At 46.3% G+C, this 14521-nt stretch overlaps 2 protein-coding genes across 4 annotated transcripts in view; one reads left to right on the plus strand and one right to left on the minus strand.

The window, feature by feature from the left end:
• The window catches only part of PDRG1 (p53 and DNA damage regulated 1), a 14844-nt gene extending 7778 nt beyond the window's left edge, over nucleotides 1–7066 (plus strand). For both annotated transcript variants that reach the window (XM_026689592.2, XM_026689596.2), the window contains 2 exons: nucleotides 3351–3431; nucleotides 6507–7066. In XM_026689592.2, the coding sequence (XP_026545377.1) occupies nucleotides 3351–3431; nucleotides 6507–6589 (164 nt within the window). In that variant the 3' untranslated portion in view covers nucleotides 6590–7066. The remainder of the gene's footprint in view (nucleotides 1–3350; nucleotides 3432–6506) is intronic.
• Nucleotides 7067–7944: 878 nt separating this feature from the next.
• Nucleotides 7945–14521, minus strand: part of TTLL9 (tubulin tyrosine ligase like 9) — a 35007-nt gene continuing 28430 nt past the window's right edge. The window contains exons 12-14 of one of the 2 annotated variants that reach the window (XM_087962364.1): nucleotides 13036–13149; nucleotides 11205–11326; nucleotides 7945–8503 (exon numbers count right to left, since the gene is read on the minus strand). In XM_087962364.1, coding sequence (XP_087818490.1) covers nucleotides 8433–8503; nucleotides 11205–11326; nucleotides 13036–13149 — 307 coding nt within the window. In that variant the 3' untranslated portion in view covers nucleotides 7945–8432. The remainder of the gene's footprint in view (nucleotides 8504–11204; nucleotides 11327–13035; nucleotides 13150–14521) is intronic. The other variant, XM_087962365.1, reaches the window with a different exon arrangement.

A 14521-nucleotide genomic window follows, 5' to 3' on the forward strand; every position in this document is an offset into this window, starting at 1 on the left:
CTCAAGTAGAGAAGCAACTTAGAACTAAGGAGACATTTCCTGACAGTGAGGACAATTAACCAGTGGAACAACTTGCCTCCAGAAGTTGTGAATGTTCCAACACTGGAAAATTTTAAAAAGATGTTGGATAACCATTTGTCTGAAGTGGTGTAGGGTTTCCTGCCTAGGTGGGGGGTTGGACTAGAAGACCTCCAAGGTCCCTTCCAACTCTGTTATTCTATTCTATTCTATTCCTATTCTATTCTATTCCTATTATCTATTATCTATTCTATTCCTATTATCTATTCTATTCCTATTTTCTCTTCTCTTCTCTTCTATTCTATTCCATTCCTATTATCCTATTCTATTCTATTCTATTCTATTCTATTCTATTCTATTCTATTCTATTCTATTCCTATTATCTATTATCTATTATCTATTATCTATTATCTATTATCTATTATCTATTATCATCTATTATATTCTATTCCTATTATCTATTTTATTCCTATTATCTATTCTATTCCTATTTTCTATTCTATTCTATTCCTATTATCTATTCTATTCCTATTTTTTATTCTATTTTATTCTATTCTATTCCTATTATCCTATTCTATTCTATTCCTATTTTCTATTCTATTCTATTCCATTCCTATTATCCTATCCTATCCTATTCTATTCTATTCTATTCTATTCTATTCTATCCTATTCTATTCTATTCTATTCCTATTATCTATTCTATTCTATTCCTATTATCTATTCTATTCCTATTTTCTATTCTATTTTATTCTATTCTATTCCTATTATCCTATTCTATTCTATTCTATTCTATTCTATTCCTATTTTCTATTCTATTCTATTCCATTCTATTATCTATCCTATCCTATCCTATCCTATCCTATCCTATCCTATCCTATTCTATTCTATTCTATTCTATTCTATTCTATTCTATTCTATTATCTATTCTATTCTATTCCTATTATCTATTTTATTCCTATTATCTATTCTATTCCTATTTTCTATTCTATTCTATTCTATTCTATTCTATTCTATTCTATTCTATTCTATTCTATTCTATTCTATTCCCTCCTACTCTCCGAAATCCCCACTCCCTTCTAGCACTGATGATGTTCCCTAGTTGGGTCATGAAACGTCTCCCAAGAAAACCACCCAGGTCAGAGAGCCCCAAGGACCCCATTGTTCCATGAAGTTCCTCCTCTGATGTGGAAAGCATCACCATCCTAGTCCTGTGTATGAAATGAAAACAGATTTTTCAGGGTGCCTGTACAGCACACAAAGGCTTTCCTGGGAGCTGAAGGGGCCCAAAGGCTAAATTAAATTTTGCGCAATAAGAGAGAAACGGAGCTTTTGTTCTTTTTTGGTTTGTCCGCCTCTTTCTTCCCACCTCCCTGCTTTCTTTTTTTCCCCCCCCTGTGGGAGGATCAGCATATTTAGGAGCCAGATTGGATCTTCCCCCTCATTCCTTCTCGTGAGGGTGGCATAAGGGCTTGCCATGCTGTTAGAAAGCGGCGCCAGTCTCGGCACGTGTCTCCCAGGGGCCATCAGCAGTTCTGTTGGAGAAGGACCTCTTTAAAACAAAACAAAACAAAAAAAAGTCAAATCAAAACCACCCGTGTTTCTAAGCACCTCAGCCTTTCCAGAGCCTTTGGCTGAAATGTGCAAAGCGTGGAGGATCGGATCCCTATCAGGATGACTCTACAGGGTAAAAATCCAGGCGTGTTCTCCGCTACCGATCTCAGAATGAAAAAAATAATAAAATAAAATAAATCACGGTGTCGAATTTTCCAAAAAGCACAGAGGTGCAAATCCAACTTATCTCCAAAAGCTAGAATGATTTTTTAAAAAATGTTTTCACAAAATCCAGGAAGAAGGAAATTCAGTTGCTGCAAAGGGTTATGCTGGATGTTTGTGTGTATGTGTGAGAAAGAGAGGGAGGGAGGAAAGGAAGGAAAGAAAAGGAAAGGAAGGAAGGAAGGAAAGGGAGAGAAAGGAAAGGAAAGAGATAAGAAAGGAAAGGGAGAGAGAGGAAAGGAAAAGAGAGAGGAAAAAGCAAAGAGATAGGAAAGAAGAAAGATGGGGAAAGGAAAAGAAAGAAAGGAAAAAGAAAGAAAGGAAAAAGAAAGAAAGAAAAAGAAAAAGAAAGAAAGAAAGAAAGAAAGAAAAGAGAAAGAGAAAGAAAGGAAGAAAGAAAGAAAGAAAGAAAGAAAGAAAGAAAGAAAGAAAGAAAGAAAGAAAGAAAGAAAGAAAGAAAGAAAGAAAGAAAGAAAGAAAGAAAGAAAAAAGAAAGAAAGAAAGAAAAAAGGGAGAAAGAGTGAGAGGGAAGGAAGGAAAAGGAAAGAAGGAAGAAAGGAAAGAGAGGAAAGGAAAAGAGCGGGAAGGAAAGAGATAGGAAAGTGAAGAAAGCGATAGGAAAAGAAAGAAAGGAAAAGAAAGAGAGGGGGAGGGAAGGAAGGAAAAGGAAAGAAAGAAGGAAGGAAAGGGAGAGGAAAGAAAAGAAAGATAAGAAAGGAAAGGGAGAGAGGAAAGGAAAGAGCTAGGAAAGTGAAGAAAGGGATAGGAAAGGAGAGGGAAAAGGGAAAGGGAGGAAGGAAGGAAAAGGGAAGGAAGAAAAAGAAGGAAAGGGAGAGAAAGGAAAGGAAAGAGATAAGAAGGGAAAGGGAAAGAAAGAGGAAAGGAAAAAAGAGTGGAAAGGAAAGAGATAGGAAAGTGAAGAAGGGAAAGTGAAAGAAAGAAATGGAGGAAGAGAGAGGAAAGGAAAGAGGAAAGCAGAGAAAAAGTGAATCCAGCTCCCCCTCCATTGATTGGCCTGTCGGAAGCCGACTGGGTAGATCACAGACGGTAGTCATGTGACACTGCAACTGTCGTAAGTACATGCCAGTTGCCAAGCCTCTGAATTTTTATCACGGGACCACAGGGATGCTGCAACGGTCATAAGTGCGAATACCGGTCATAGGTCACTTTTTTTTCAGTGTTGCAATTTCAAGCGGTTGCTAAACAAATAGCTACCTGAATTAATTTGAATTAATTCCATTAATTTGAATCAATCAGTGGAATTAATTTGAATGAACCAATGGAATTAATTTGAATCAATTAGTGGAATTTGAATCCATGGAATTAATTTGAATCAATTAATGGAATCAATTTGAATTATTTAATGGAATCAATTTGAATTAATGCAATTTGAATCCATGGAATGAATTCAAATTAATTAATGCAATTTGAACCAGCTAATGGAATTAATCTGAATTACTTAATGCAGTTAATTTGAATTAATTCATGGAAAATTCCAGCAGGCATCTGTGTGGGCTTTCAATCTCACTAAGGGTTGCTTCTCTTGTCTTTTTCCACAGATCAAGAGCTGTTGGAGGAAGAAATTGCAAAATTGCAGAAGGAGCTCAAAGGGAAAGTCAGCAACCTCATGGAAGCCCAAGGTAGGTAGATCCCCAACTGCCTCCCTAACATGGTTCCAAAGGAAACCGCAGTTGCCTTTTCTTCGCCTTTTCAATGTGCTAATTGTGTTGAATGGCATCTTAATCTTGCTTGGTGCTATTGTCAACACACTGGAGCTGAGGGATAGGAAGAGGGTGTGTGTATGTGTGGAATAGAGATAGCTGGGGTTGTGTAGCCAAAAGAAAATACTTTTTCCTGGGAAGGAAGGACGTTCCAACCGCTGGCTGGAGAAAAGAGAAGTAATCAGGCAAGCTGCCATCACGTATGTTGGACAATGGGACTGTTTGGGGGAAAGGGAAACTTACATTTTTAAATTACCGTGTTTTTTGGATTATAAGACGCACCGGACCATCAGACGCACCTAGGTTTAGAGGAGGAAAACAAGAAAAAAATATAGTTTTTTGCCTTTGCACATCCCATTTGTCTCCTCCCCGAGGAGGAGCATCCCAGAGGCCTCCGGGGGTCCCGTTTTTGCCCTCGGGCGTCAGGGAGGCCAAAAACGGGACACGCAGAGGTCTCGGAAGGCCAAAAAAAAAGGCCCATATTCGCTGTATAACACGCACAGACATTTCCACTCACTTTTTTTGGGGGGAGAAAAAAGTGCGTCTTATAGTTCGAAAATGTTGTGGTTCGCCGGCAGCGGGTGCAGACGACTGAGGTCTCGGAGAGTGAGGACTCGGATGAGGGGCCTGCGTGGGAGGCAGGGATGGATGGCCAGGACCATCAGGGAGTGGAGTGCTGCCTTCGGAGATGGTGGAGGCTGGCAGCAGTGAGGAAGAGGCCCCCGAGGAGCCTGTGCCCAGTGCAGGGCTGCTGGAAGGAAAGAGCGGCTGCAGCAGCACGGGCGACTCAGGAGAAAGGCTGCAAAGTAATGGCCCCTCCCTTAAGGGATAAAAGCCAGCTGAGAAACCGGAGTTCTTTGCAGGAAGCAAAGACGTTTTTGCACTCGAGCTGTTGTGGCTCCGGACTTGAATTTAGCTTCTGTGGCTGATATGAGCTCAAGTGAGGAGGACATGGCAGAGAAATATGAGCCAGCAGGGCTCAGTGATTGGAATGATAATCAGGAAGAGGAGATGGACGTGACAAGAGAGGACAGACCTGATTTAGTAGAAGGGTCAGGACCTTCGACCTCCTCTGGTTCAGTATCTGATCATCAGCCGGGAATGGCTGACAGAGAAGTTTTAAGAGAGTCTTCAAGTGGAGACGAGAACTTGGAGAATTGTTGGTTAGATGTTAGGAATAGATGCCGCTTTAAGAGGCAAGGCCAGCTGGAACGCAGGAGAAGGTCAAGGGAGTAATTAAGGAAATTAACTGTTGACCTAATAACTATAAAAGGATCCGTCTGAGTTTGAAAATTTGTCAGAACAAAGCGTTTAATTTACCTGGAGAAGCAACGGTCAAAGCTCGGAGATTTTTGTGGATTTAAGCCAGGATTAATGTGCTGTAGACTGTGAATAATAGCAGCTGTTATCTTCTTCGTTTGTTTTGCTTTTGAGGACGATTGCTTTCGGCGTTACTTATTTGCTTTTGAAGGTGGGACATAACATCGAGCCTTGCGGACTTTTAGACTCTCTTAGTTGGTGTTTGGAGACTCTTTGGGTTTGAACTATTTCTTGGCAACTGTACCTGTTGTTCTTGGCAGCCTTGCACCACCTTGGCAAGGCTCGTTCTTATCAGAGGCAATGAGTTTGAAACAGCCTTTTAACCGGGAAGGAAGGGAATTTGTTGAGAATCCTTCAAAGGTTTTGGGTCAGAACAGAAAAATATGCGAGGTGAAAACCACGGGAACTCTCAGAGTTGGTTTTCACCAGCCTGTGCCAATACGATATCTCCCAATAAAGGTGTTCTTTGAGGAATCTACCTGCTAGGGGTGGGTTACTTGGAACCCTGACAGCTATTGGATTTTGTTCGGAGCACCGAGGGGCACAATGAAGATATTTTTCTCTCCAATCGGAATATTGATCCTGAGAGTCGTGTGGGGCAGTGGGGAAGGGGCTGGACTAGGAGCTGGGAAACCCAGCGTTCTGCTCCCCCCCCAAAAAAATTCACAGGGATTCCCTGAGCATCTTTGGTCCATTCCCTACCACTCAATCCCAGAGGCGATGTGGTAGATGAGGAGGAAGGAGACAGGTTCTTTTTTTAAATTTATTTTTATTTCTTAATTTTATTTAGCTTTTCTATCTTGTCTTTATTTATTTTTATATATACTTAATACTCCCTTCCTCCTAGTTTGCCCACAGCAACTGTCAGATGGGGTAGGCTGGGAGACGGGGATTGACAGCTTTCACAACAAAGTGGGAGGGGGTGGAACTCACCAACTCCTGGTGATTGGCCCAAAGTCATCCAATTGGCTTTCATGGTTAAGGCGGGACTAGAACTCAACGTCTCCTGGTGATTGGCCCAGTCACCCAGCCGGTTTTCATGCCTAAGGCTGAACTAGAACTCACCGTCTCCTGGTGATTGGCCCAGTCACCCAGCCGGTTTTCATGCCTAAGGCTGAACTAGAACTCACCGTCTCCTGGTGATTGGCCCAGTCACCCAGCCGGTTTTCATGCCTAAGGCTGAACTAGAACTCCCGTCTCCTGGTGATTGGTCCAGTCACCCAGCCGGTTTTCATGCCTAAGGCGGGACTAGAACCTCACCGTCTCCTGGTGATTGGCCCAGTCACCCAGCCGGTTTTCATGCCTAAGGCGGGACTAGAACTCACCGTCTCCTGGTGATTGGCCCAGTCACCCAGCCGGTTTTCATGCCTAAGGCGGGACTAGAACTCACCGTCTCCTGGTGATTGGCCCAATCACCCAGCCGGTTTTCATGCCTAAGGCGGGACTAGAACTCACCGTCTCCTGGTGATTGGCCCAGTCACCCAGCCGGTTTTCATGCCTAAGGCGGGACTACAACTCCCCGTCTCCTGGGGATTGGCCCAAAGTCACCCCGCCATCTTTCACGCCAATGATGGGACTCCAACTCACCGCCTCCTGGTTTTTAGCCTGGTGCCTTAGCCCCTGAACCAAACCGGCTGCTAATGGTTTCATGATGTCTCCTTAATCTTCCTGCAGGTAAACCAGAACTGAAAGGCTACGATTTGAAACCCTTGACGGCTGAAGAAACGTGGTTCATGAGGAAAGTGGTGGACGGCTGAGGCCAGCTCCTGGTGTGGATTCAACGCGGCAGCTGTTGGCGTGGGCAACGTGCAAAAGAGAGTTGCTTTGCATGCTCCTCGCTCCATGCTTCTACGCTCCTGAGCATTTGCCAAGCACTTGAGCATTTCATGGGCGTCTTTACGCCCTTCTCTTAAAGCTAGTGAGATGCCTCCAGATCTGACCAGAGAAGACCTCGTTGACCTTTTGAGGATTTGAAAATGTGACATTTTGAGGAGAGAATTCCTTGAGGTCAGCATTTTGCACTTTGGAGATTTGATATTGAATGCGAACATTTGAAAAATGAGGTTGTAGATCTTCACACTTTTCTACCAGTTTTTTCGGCGCAGGGTCTGTGTGACAATACATTGAATAAGATTCCAGCGTCCGTTGGGAGAAGGGTGGGAAATGATTCCTGCTTTGCTTTGGTTGTCTCTGTCTACCCACAACAATTGTCTCTGTTAAAACTCTAGAAAAGAGTTTTATCCCCCCGTTTCATTCATGGCTTTGCCCTCTGTTTATAGGTCCTACCTTGCCCTGCCAATGTTAGTGGGATTGTGGTTTTCTTCTAGGTAGTTCCTTGGTTAGGCTGTCCTTTAACCTAGTCACTGCATCTAATCAGAGAACAAAGCCCATTCCCTCCTAGCACTGATGATGTCACCTACTTGGGTCATGAAATGTCTGCAAGAAATCAACCAAGCTCAGAGAGCACCAAGTACCACATAGCAGTCATCATCTCCTCCTCCTCCTCCTCCTCCTCCTCCTCCTCCTCTTCCTCCTCTCTTCTTCCTCTCCTCCTCCTTCTCTTCTTCTCCTCCTCCTCCTCCTCCTGTTCCTCCTCCTCCTCTTCCTTCTCCTTCTCCTCCTTCTCCTCCTCCTCTCCTCCTCCTTCTTCTCCTTCTTCTTCCTCTCCTCCTCTTCCTTCTTCTCCTCCTTCTCCTTCTTCGTCATCCTTCCCCTCTTCCCTTTCTGGCACTGATGATATTTCCTAGTTGGGTCATGAGACGTCTGCAAGAAAATCAAGCTCAGAGAGCACCAAGAACCAACACAGTCTTCTTCTTCTTCTTCTTCTTCTTCTTCTTCTTCTTCTTCTTCTTCTTCTTCTCCTTCTCCTTCTTTCTTCTTCCTCCTCCTCCTCCTCCTCCTCCTCCTTCCTCCTCCTCCTCCTCCTCTTCCTCCCCTTCTTCCCTCCCCCTCCTTCTACTCCACAAACTCCACTCCTTTCTCCCCCCCCCATGATGTTACCTAGCGTGGTAAGGAAACGTCTGCAAGAAAGCAATCCAGCTCACCAAGGACCCCACCCACCATTTCCAGATAATCCTATTTGCCCCGAAGGTCGAAAGAAGCTTTTCAAATGCTCTCTAGTACAAAGGCGTTCTTTTATGATTCCCGCTCACTCCAAAAGATTTGAATTGGAATCGGGATGGCAGAAGCTTCCCCCACCCCCCAACCGCTAAGATTTCCTCCTCCTGCCCAGCTTCAGCGCCACGGGGTGGAAGTTGTGCCACTGGGCTGAGCAAATACAGCCTTTCACAGCCTTTTCCCAACGTTTCCCAGCCCGTCTTGTCTCTGGAAGGCATCTCCACCCCGGCCATAACTTCCTACTTGGGCATCCATCTTCAGAGCCGGTCGAAACTCCTTCACGGTTGAAGGATGTGACCCCCGCCCCCTTCCCAAATAAAGGGGCATCCAGCTGACCTCCAGGTAAAGGCAGAAATCCTGGGAACGGTTCCTTTGGTTTAGCTCCGTAAAGCAGGGACTTCCTCCCATCCCTGTCTGGCTTCTGGTCGTCATTATTATTATTATTATTATTATTTTAAATCTTAGCCATCTTCTGGCTGAGCATTAATTCTTGTGCTGCGCCTGGAACGACTTGAAAAGTTGCTTCAGCTGTTTCTTTCTGTCGTTGCTGTAACCTGCAGCGGAGGAGACACAATAGAATAACAAGAGTTGGAAGGGACCTCGGAGGTCTTCTAGTCCAACCCGCCCACCCCGCCTGCTCAGGCAGGAAACCCTGGCCTATCCCATCCCAGAGAAATGGCTGTCCAGTCTCTTCTTAACCCCCCCCCCCCCAGTGATGGAGCACCCACAATTTCCAGTGGCAAGCAGTTCCACTGGTTAATTGTTCTCACACAATCAGGAAATTCCTTCCTTAGTTCCAGGTTGCTTCTGATTAGTTTCCATCCGTTGCTGCTTCTCCTGCCTTCTGGTGCTCTGGAGAATAATTTGACCCCCCTCTTTGTGGCAGCCCCTCAAATACTAGAATACTAGTATAATGCTATCATGCCCCCCCCCCCGAGTCCTTCTTCATTAGACTACTCAATTCAGACTTGAGCGGGAAGGGACCTTGGAGGTCTTCTAGTCCAGCCCCCTGTTCAAGTAGGAGACCCTTACAGAATTACAGAATAACAAGGGTTGGAAGGGACCTTAAGAGGTCTTCTAGTCCAACCCCCTGCTCAGGCAGGAGACCCTTACAGAATTACAGAATAACAAGGGTTGGAAGGGACCTTAAGAGGTCTTCTAGTCCAACCCCCTGCTCAGGCAGGAGACCCTTACAGAATAACAAAGGCTGGAAGGGACCTTAAGAGGTCTTTTAGTCCAGTGGTCGCCAACCGGTGGGCCTTGAGAAAATTTTGGTGGGCCGCAGAGAAATGTCACCCCCAGAGCACCCCCACAAAGCAATTAATCCAGGCTGCACAGAAACACAAGGCTGCGCCGCCCTCAGGAACGCTCCCCGCCCACTCACTCCTTACCTGGCAAACTTGCCTGCTAAATTGCTATTTTTCCTTTTTCTGACCATCAGCCGTTCTGCTGTGCCGGGAGATTTAGATTAGATAGGAAGCAGGAAATGGTTGGATTTCTTGCTTTCTAGCTCGTCTTTAGATCTTCAGTTCTGCTTCCCTTAGGACTGAAGGTTTGCTTGCAAGCAAATTCAGTGCAGACTCACGGCAAGCAAATTTGGGAGACTGAGCTAGCCGATGGCAGATAGATAGATCACTGAATGACTCTGTGAGCAACTCAATCTGCCTGCCTTTGCCTGATGTTGGATAAAAGTTGCTCTTTTTTAAAAAATAACAAATTCAATCTTTACATGCATGGTGTGTTGTGAGTTAATTTTGTGAGTTTGCTTGCTAGTAAATTTCATGTGACAGACTGAGCTAGCCGATGGCAGATAGATAGATCTCTGAATGAATCTGTGATTCTGTGAGCAACTCAATCTGCCTGCCTGCTTGGCCTGATTTTGGGTAAAAGTTGCTCTTTTTTAATAAAAAAAAATCAATATTTATATAAATATTTATAATATTTACACACAAGCCATGCCCACCCAGTCACATGACCACCAAGCCACACCCACAAATTAGGCCACGCCCACAGAACCGGTTAGTGATCCCTGGGATCTAAAATGATGAGTTGGGTGGTCCCTGAGGTCCAAAAGGTTGGCGACCCCTGTTCTAGTCCAACCGTGTTCTAGTCCAACGGTTTCCCCTTTGACTTGGCTGGTCAGGTCGCAAGAGGAGACCACACCACCCATGGGACACAGCCACATTCATAAATAGAAAGGAACCATTTGCTGAGTATCTGAATTTTGATCATGGGGACCGTGGGGATGCCGCAAAGGTCGTAACTGGGAAAAACTAAGGGCCGTTGCAATTTGGACCGGTCACTAAACGATTTGCTGCAAGTCGAGGACTTGCCTGTATTGACTTGGCTTGTAGCAAGCCAATTGGGAAGGTCGCAAATGATACTCGTGTCCCTGGGACACTGTTTGTTGTGGCCCGCCAGCAGCCGGTGGAGCTGTCGGCAGACTTGGACAGCGAGGAGGTTGGGGAGGAGCCAGTCCCTGAGTCTGGGGAAGGCTCGGACGAGGGCTCTGCGTCGGAGGCAGAGATGGGGCCAGGGCCCTCCGACAGTTATCAGCTGCCTTCAGAGTCGGAGATCAGTGGGGAAGAAGAACAGCTGGAGCCTGTTGCCAATGTGCGCATGCGCAGAGCTGCCAGACGAAGGGAACAGCTAAGGAACAAGGGCTGACTCGGGAGTAAAGCCATAGGTGGACTGTAAATGGCCCCTCCCATAGGGATTAAAAGAGGAGCGAAAGGGAAGTGGGATTAGCAGGAGACAATTAGTTCAATTCATTCAGGTGAAGATCTGTGCCTGACTCCTTGCCAAGTCATTGCTGCTACAGCATGGTGTTTGGGAGATATCAGCCTGGCAACTCTCCCAGCCTGATAAAGGTCTGTGGTTGTGAAATCTCAGGAAAGACTGTTTGCCGGGACTTTGCTGGAGAGGAATTCCCTTGAACCTAAATAAAAAAGGGGTTTTATCGGGACGAGGAGTTCGGCTTCGTCATCTTGGGAACAAGCCTAGGTCAGGACATGGTTGCCAGGCTTCCTAATTTGAATCCCGTGACCATCGGGGATGCCACGACCATCGTAAAGTGGGGGCCAGTCGTGAGTCACTTTCTTCGGCCCCCTTGTAACTTTGAATGGCCATTAAATGAATACTCCGTAAGTCAAGGACTGCCTGTCTTGGGACCATCCCGCCACAATGCACTGCCAGCCTCCAAAACATCCACATCCCTCCCTCAAGGACCCTCACAAGAGCCATCGGGTGCCATACCTAGGTGTGTATTTGCCACAAAGCCGTTCATCGGCGTGTCCAGATTTGTGTCTTCTTTGCTGACGGGGCCGTCGTTCCACATGAGATCAAAGCCCCCAATGCGTTTTTCCTTCCCTGTCAAACTGCAAGGACAAAGAATGAATGAAAGGAAGGAAGGAAGGAAGGAAGGAAAGAAGGAAGGAAAGAAAGAAAGAAGGAAGGAAGGAAGAATGGAAGGAAAGAAGGAAGGAAAGAAGGAAGGAAGAATGGAAGGAAGGAAGGAAGGAAGGATGGGAGGAAGGAAGGAAGAATGGAAGGAAGGAAAGAAAGAAGGAAGGAAGAATGGAAGGAAAGAAGGAAGGAAGGAAAGAAGGAAGGAAGGGAAGGAAAGAAGGAAGGATGGAAGGAAAGAAAGGAAGGAAGAATGGAAGGAAAGAAGGAAGGAAGGAAAGAAGGAAGGATGGAAAGAAGGAAGGATGGAAGGAAAGAAGGAAGGAAGAATGGAAGGAAGGAAGGAAGGAAGGAAGGAAGGACTAAAGGGTGACACGGTAGCATCTTCCAATATTTGAGGAGCTGCCCCAAAAAAAAGGGGGGGTGTCAAGCTATTCTCCAAAGCACCCAAAGGCACTTTGAAGATATTTCATTAATATTGCACTATACAGTAGAAATTCAACAGAGCTCCTGCCCTGGGATAGAAGCTGTTTTTCAGACTATTTGTCCTTGTTTGTATTATCCTGTACCGGCTGCCAGATGGTAATAGTTCAAAAAAAATAGGGTTCCCAGGATGAGATGGATCTTTGGGGATGTTTTGAACTTTCTTAAGGCAGCGGGAGCTCTAAAGCTCTTCCAAAGAGGGGAGAGGGCAACCCAGGATCTTCTGGGCAACGACGTTCACCCTCTGGAGTGCTTTAAATTAATGGTCCTCCTGCGCCAACTCAGGAAGCTCAAACTGCCCAAGGAGCTGCTGATCCAGTTCTGTAGAGGAACTATTGAGCCTGTCATCTGCACCTCTTATCACTGGTTTGGTTTGGTTTGGTTCTGCAACCCACCAAGACAGACACAGACTCCAGAGTGGAATTAGGACTGCAGAAAAAAATACAATTAATAACAACCTGCCTTCCGTGGAGGACCTGTACACTGCACGAGTCAGAAAGAGGGCTGTGAAAATATTTACACACCCCTCACATCCCGGATATAAACTGTTTCAACTCCTTCCCTCAAAACTTATAGAGCAAAGGTCTTCAAACTTGGCAAGTTTAAGACTTGTGGGCTTCAACTCCCAGCATTCCTGAGCTAACATGACTGGAGGAGGAACTCTGGGAGTTGAAGTCCACAAGCCTTAAAGTGGCCATGTTTGGGGACCCCTGGCTCAAAAGGATCACATCCACCCCTGCTCTCAAATTCAACCTCCACCAATATGATGGGTTAGTCAGCATCAACGTCCCCAGATAGCATGGCCAGTGGCTGGTTGGTTGGTTGGTTGGTTGGTTGCTCTCTCTCAGAGGTCTCCAAACTTGGCCACTTTAAGACTGGTGGACTTCAACTCCCAGAATTCCTGAGCTAACATGGCTGGAGGAGGAATCCTGGGAGTTGAAGTCCACCAGTCTTAAAGTGGCCAAGTTTGGGGACCCCTGCTCTATCTGGAAGGGATGAGGTTGAAGATGACCAGGCCGAACGGATCATGTATGGTCAAATCTTGATCTGTGCGAGAAACAACAGGGCAGCCATGAAGTGAGGAAGTTGCTTACCTCTTTTTGTAAGCTTTCTCGGTGTCTCCTTAATGTTAAGTTGTGGAAAAAAATGTGTTCCACCCCCCACCCACCCACCCAATCTGTCTTCGTGCGCTACTCACCGGCCTTCCATGTCCACAATGTTCAATGTGTCCTCCAAGATGCGTGTCTTGAGGTCGTGGTCTTCCTGGCTGCTGGCGGTGAGGGATGGAGAGGCATTGACCTCCAGCAACCACCTGTGCGGGACAGCACAACGAAGGTCAGAGACAGAAGGGGGGATCGGTTCCTGCTTGGGCAGGGGGGGTTGGACTAGATGACCTAACCAGGTCTCTTCTGACTCTTAATCGGTGGCAGGCTAAGCTTTTGACGGTTCTTCTAGCCCAAATGTTTGGAAGCCTGGGTCCTTTTCCTTGCAGATGTTTCATGACCCAACTGTGGAGCGTCACCTGTGGAAGGGAGTGAGTTTGTGGAGAGGAGGAGGAGGAGGAGGAGAATTGATGGGTATTGGATGCTCTCTGAGCTGGGTGGTTTTTTCTTGCAGACGTTTCATGACCCAACTAGGGAACATCATCAGTGCTAGAAGGGAGCTAAGGAGGAGGATTGTTGGGGTCCTTTGTGCTCTCTGGCCTTGTTTGTTTGCAGATGGTTCATGACCCACCTAGAGAATGCCATTGGTACTAGGAGGGAGGGGAGTGCTTGAAACTGCTCTCCCTTGCAGCACTGATGAGGTTATCTAGTTGGGTCGTGAGATGTCTGCCAGAAAATCACCCAACTCAGAGAGAACCAAGGATGACCACCTCCACCTCCTCTTCCTCCTCCTCCTCCTCTTCTTCTTCTCCTTCTTCCTCCTCCTCCTCTTCCTCCTCCTCCTCCTCTCTGCAAACCCCATCCTCTTCTAGCACTGATGTTGTTACCTAGTTGGGTCATGAAATGTCTGCCAGAAAATCACCCAACTCAGAGAGAACCAAGGAGGACCACCTCCACCACCTCCTCCTCCTCCACCTCCTCCTCCTCCTCCTCCTCTTCTTCTCCTTCCTCCTCCTCTTTCTCCTCCTCCTCCTCTCTGCAAACCCCATCCTCTTCTAGCACTGATGTTGTTACCTAGTTGGGTCATGAGATGTCTGCAAGAAAATCACCAAGCTAGAAGAGTACTAAGGACCCCACAGTCGTCCTCCTCCTCCTCCCTCCTATCTGCAAATCTCCCCCCACTTCTCTAACATTGCTGAGGTTACCTAGTTGGGTCATGAAATGTCTGCCAGAAAATCACCCAACTCAGAGAGAACCAAGGAGGACCACCTCCTCCTCCTCCTCCTCCTCCTCTTCTTCTTCTTCTCCTTCCTCCTCCTCCTCTTCTTCTCCTTCCTCCTCCTCCTCCTCCTCCTCCTCCTCTCTGCAAACCCCATCCTCTTCTAGCACTGATGTTGTTACCTAGTTGGGTCATGAGATGTCTGGCAGAAAATCACCAAGCTAGGAGAGAACCAAGGATGACCACCTCCACCTCCTCCTCCTCCTCCTCCTCTTCTTCTTCTCCTTCCTCCTCCTCTTCCTCCTCCTCCTCCTCCTCTCTGCAAACCCCACCCACTTCTAGCACTGATGTTGTTACCTAGT

This window comes from Notechis scutatus, chromosome 3 (genome assembly GCF_049901735.1).
Source record: "Notechis scutatus isolate UNSWTSFEM ecotype Mainland chromosome 3, rNotScu1.2, whole genome shotgun sequence".
In the NCBI taxonomy this organism is placed as follows: Eukaryota; Metazoa; Chordata; class Lepidosauria; order Squamata; family Elapidae; genus Notechis; species Notechis scutatus.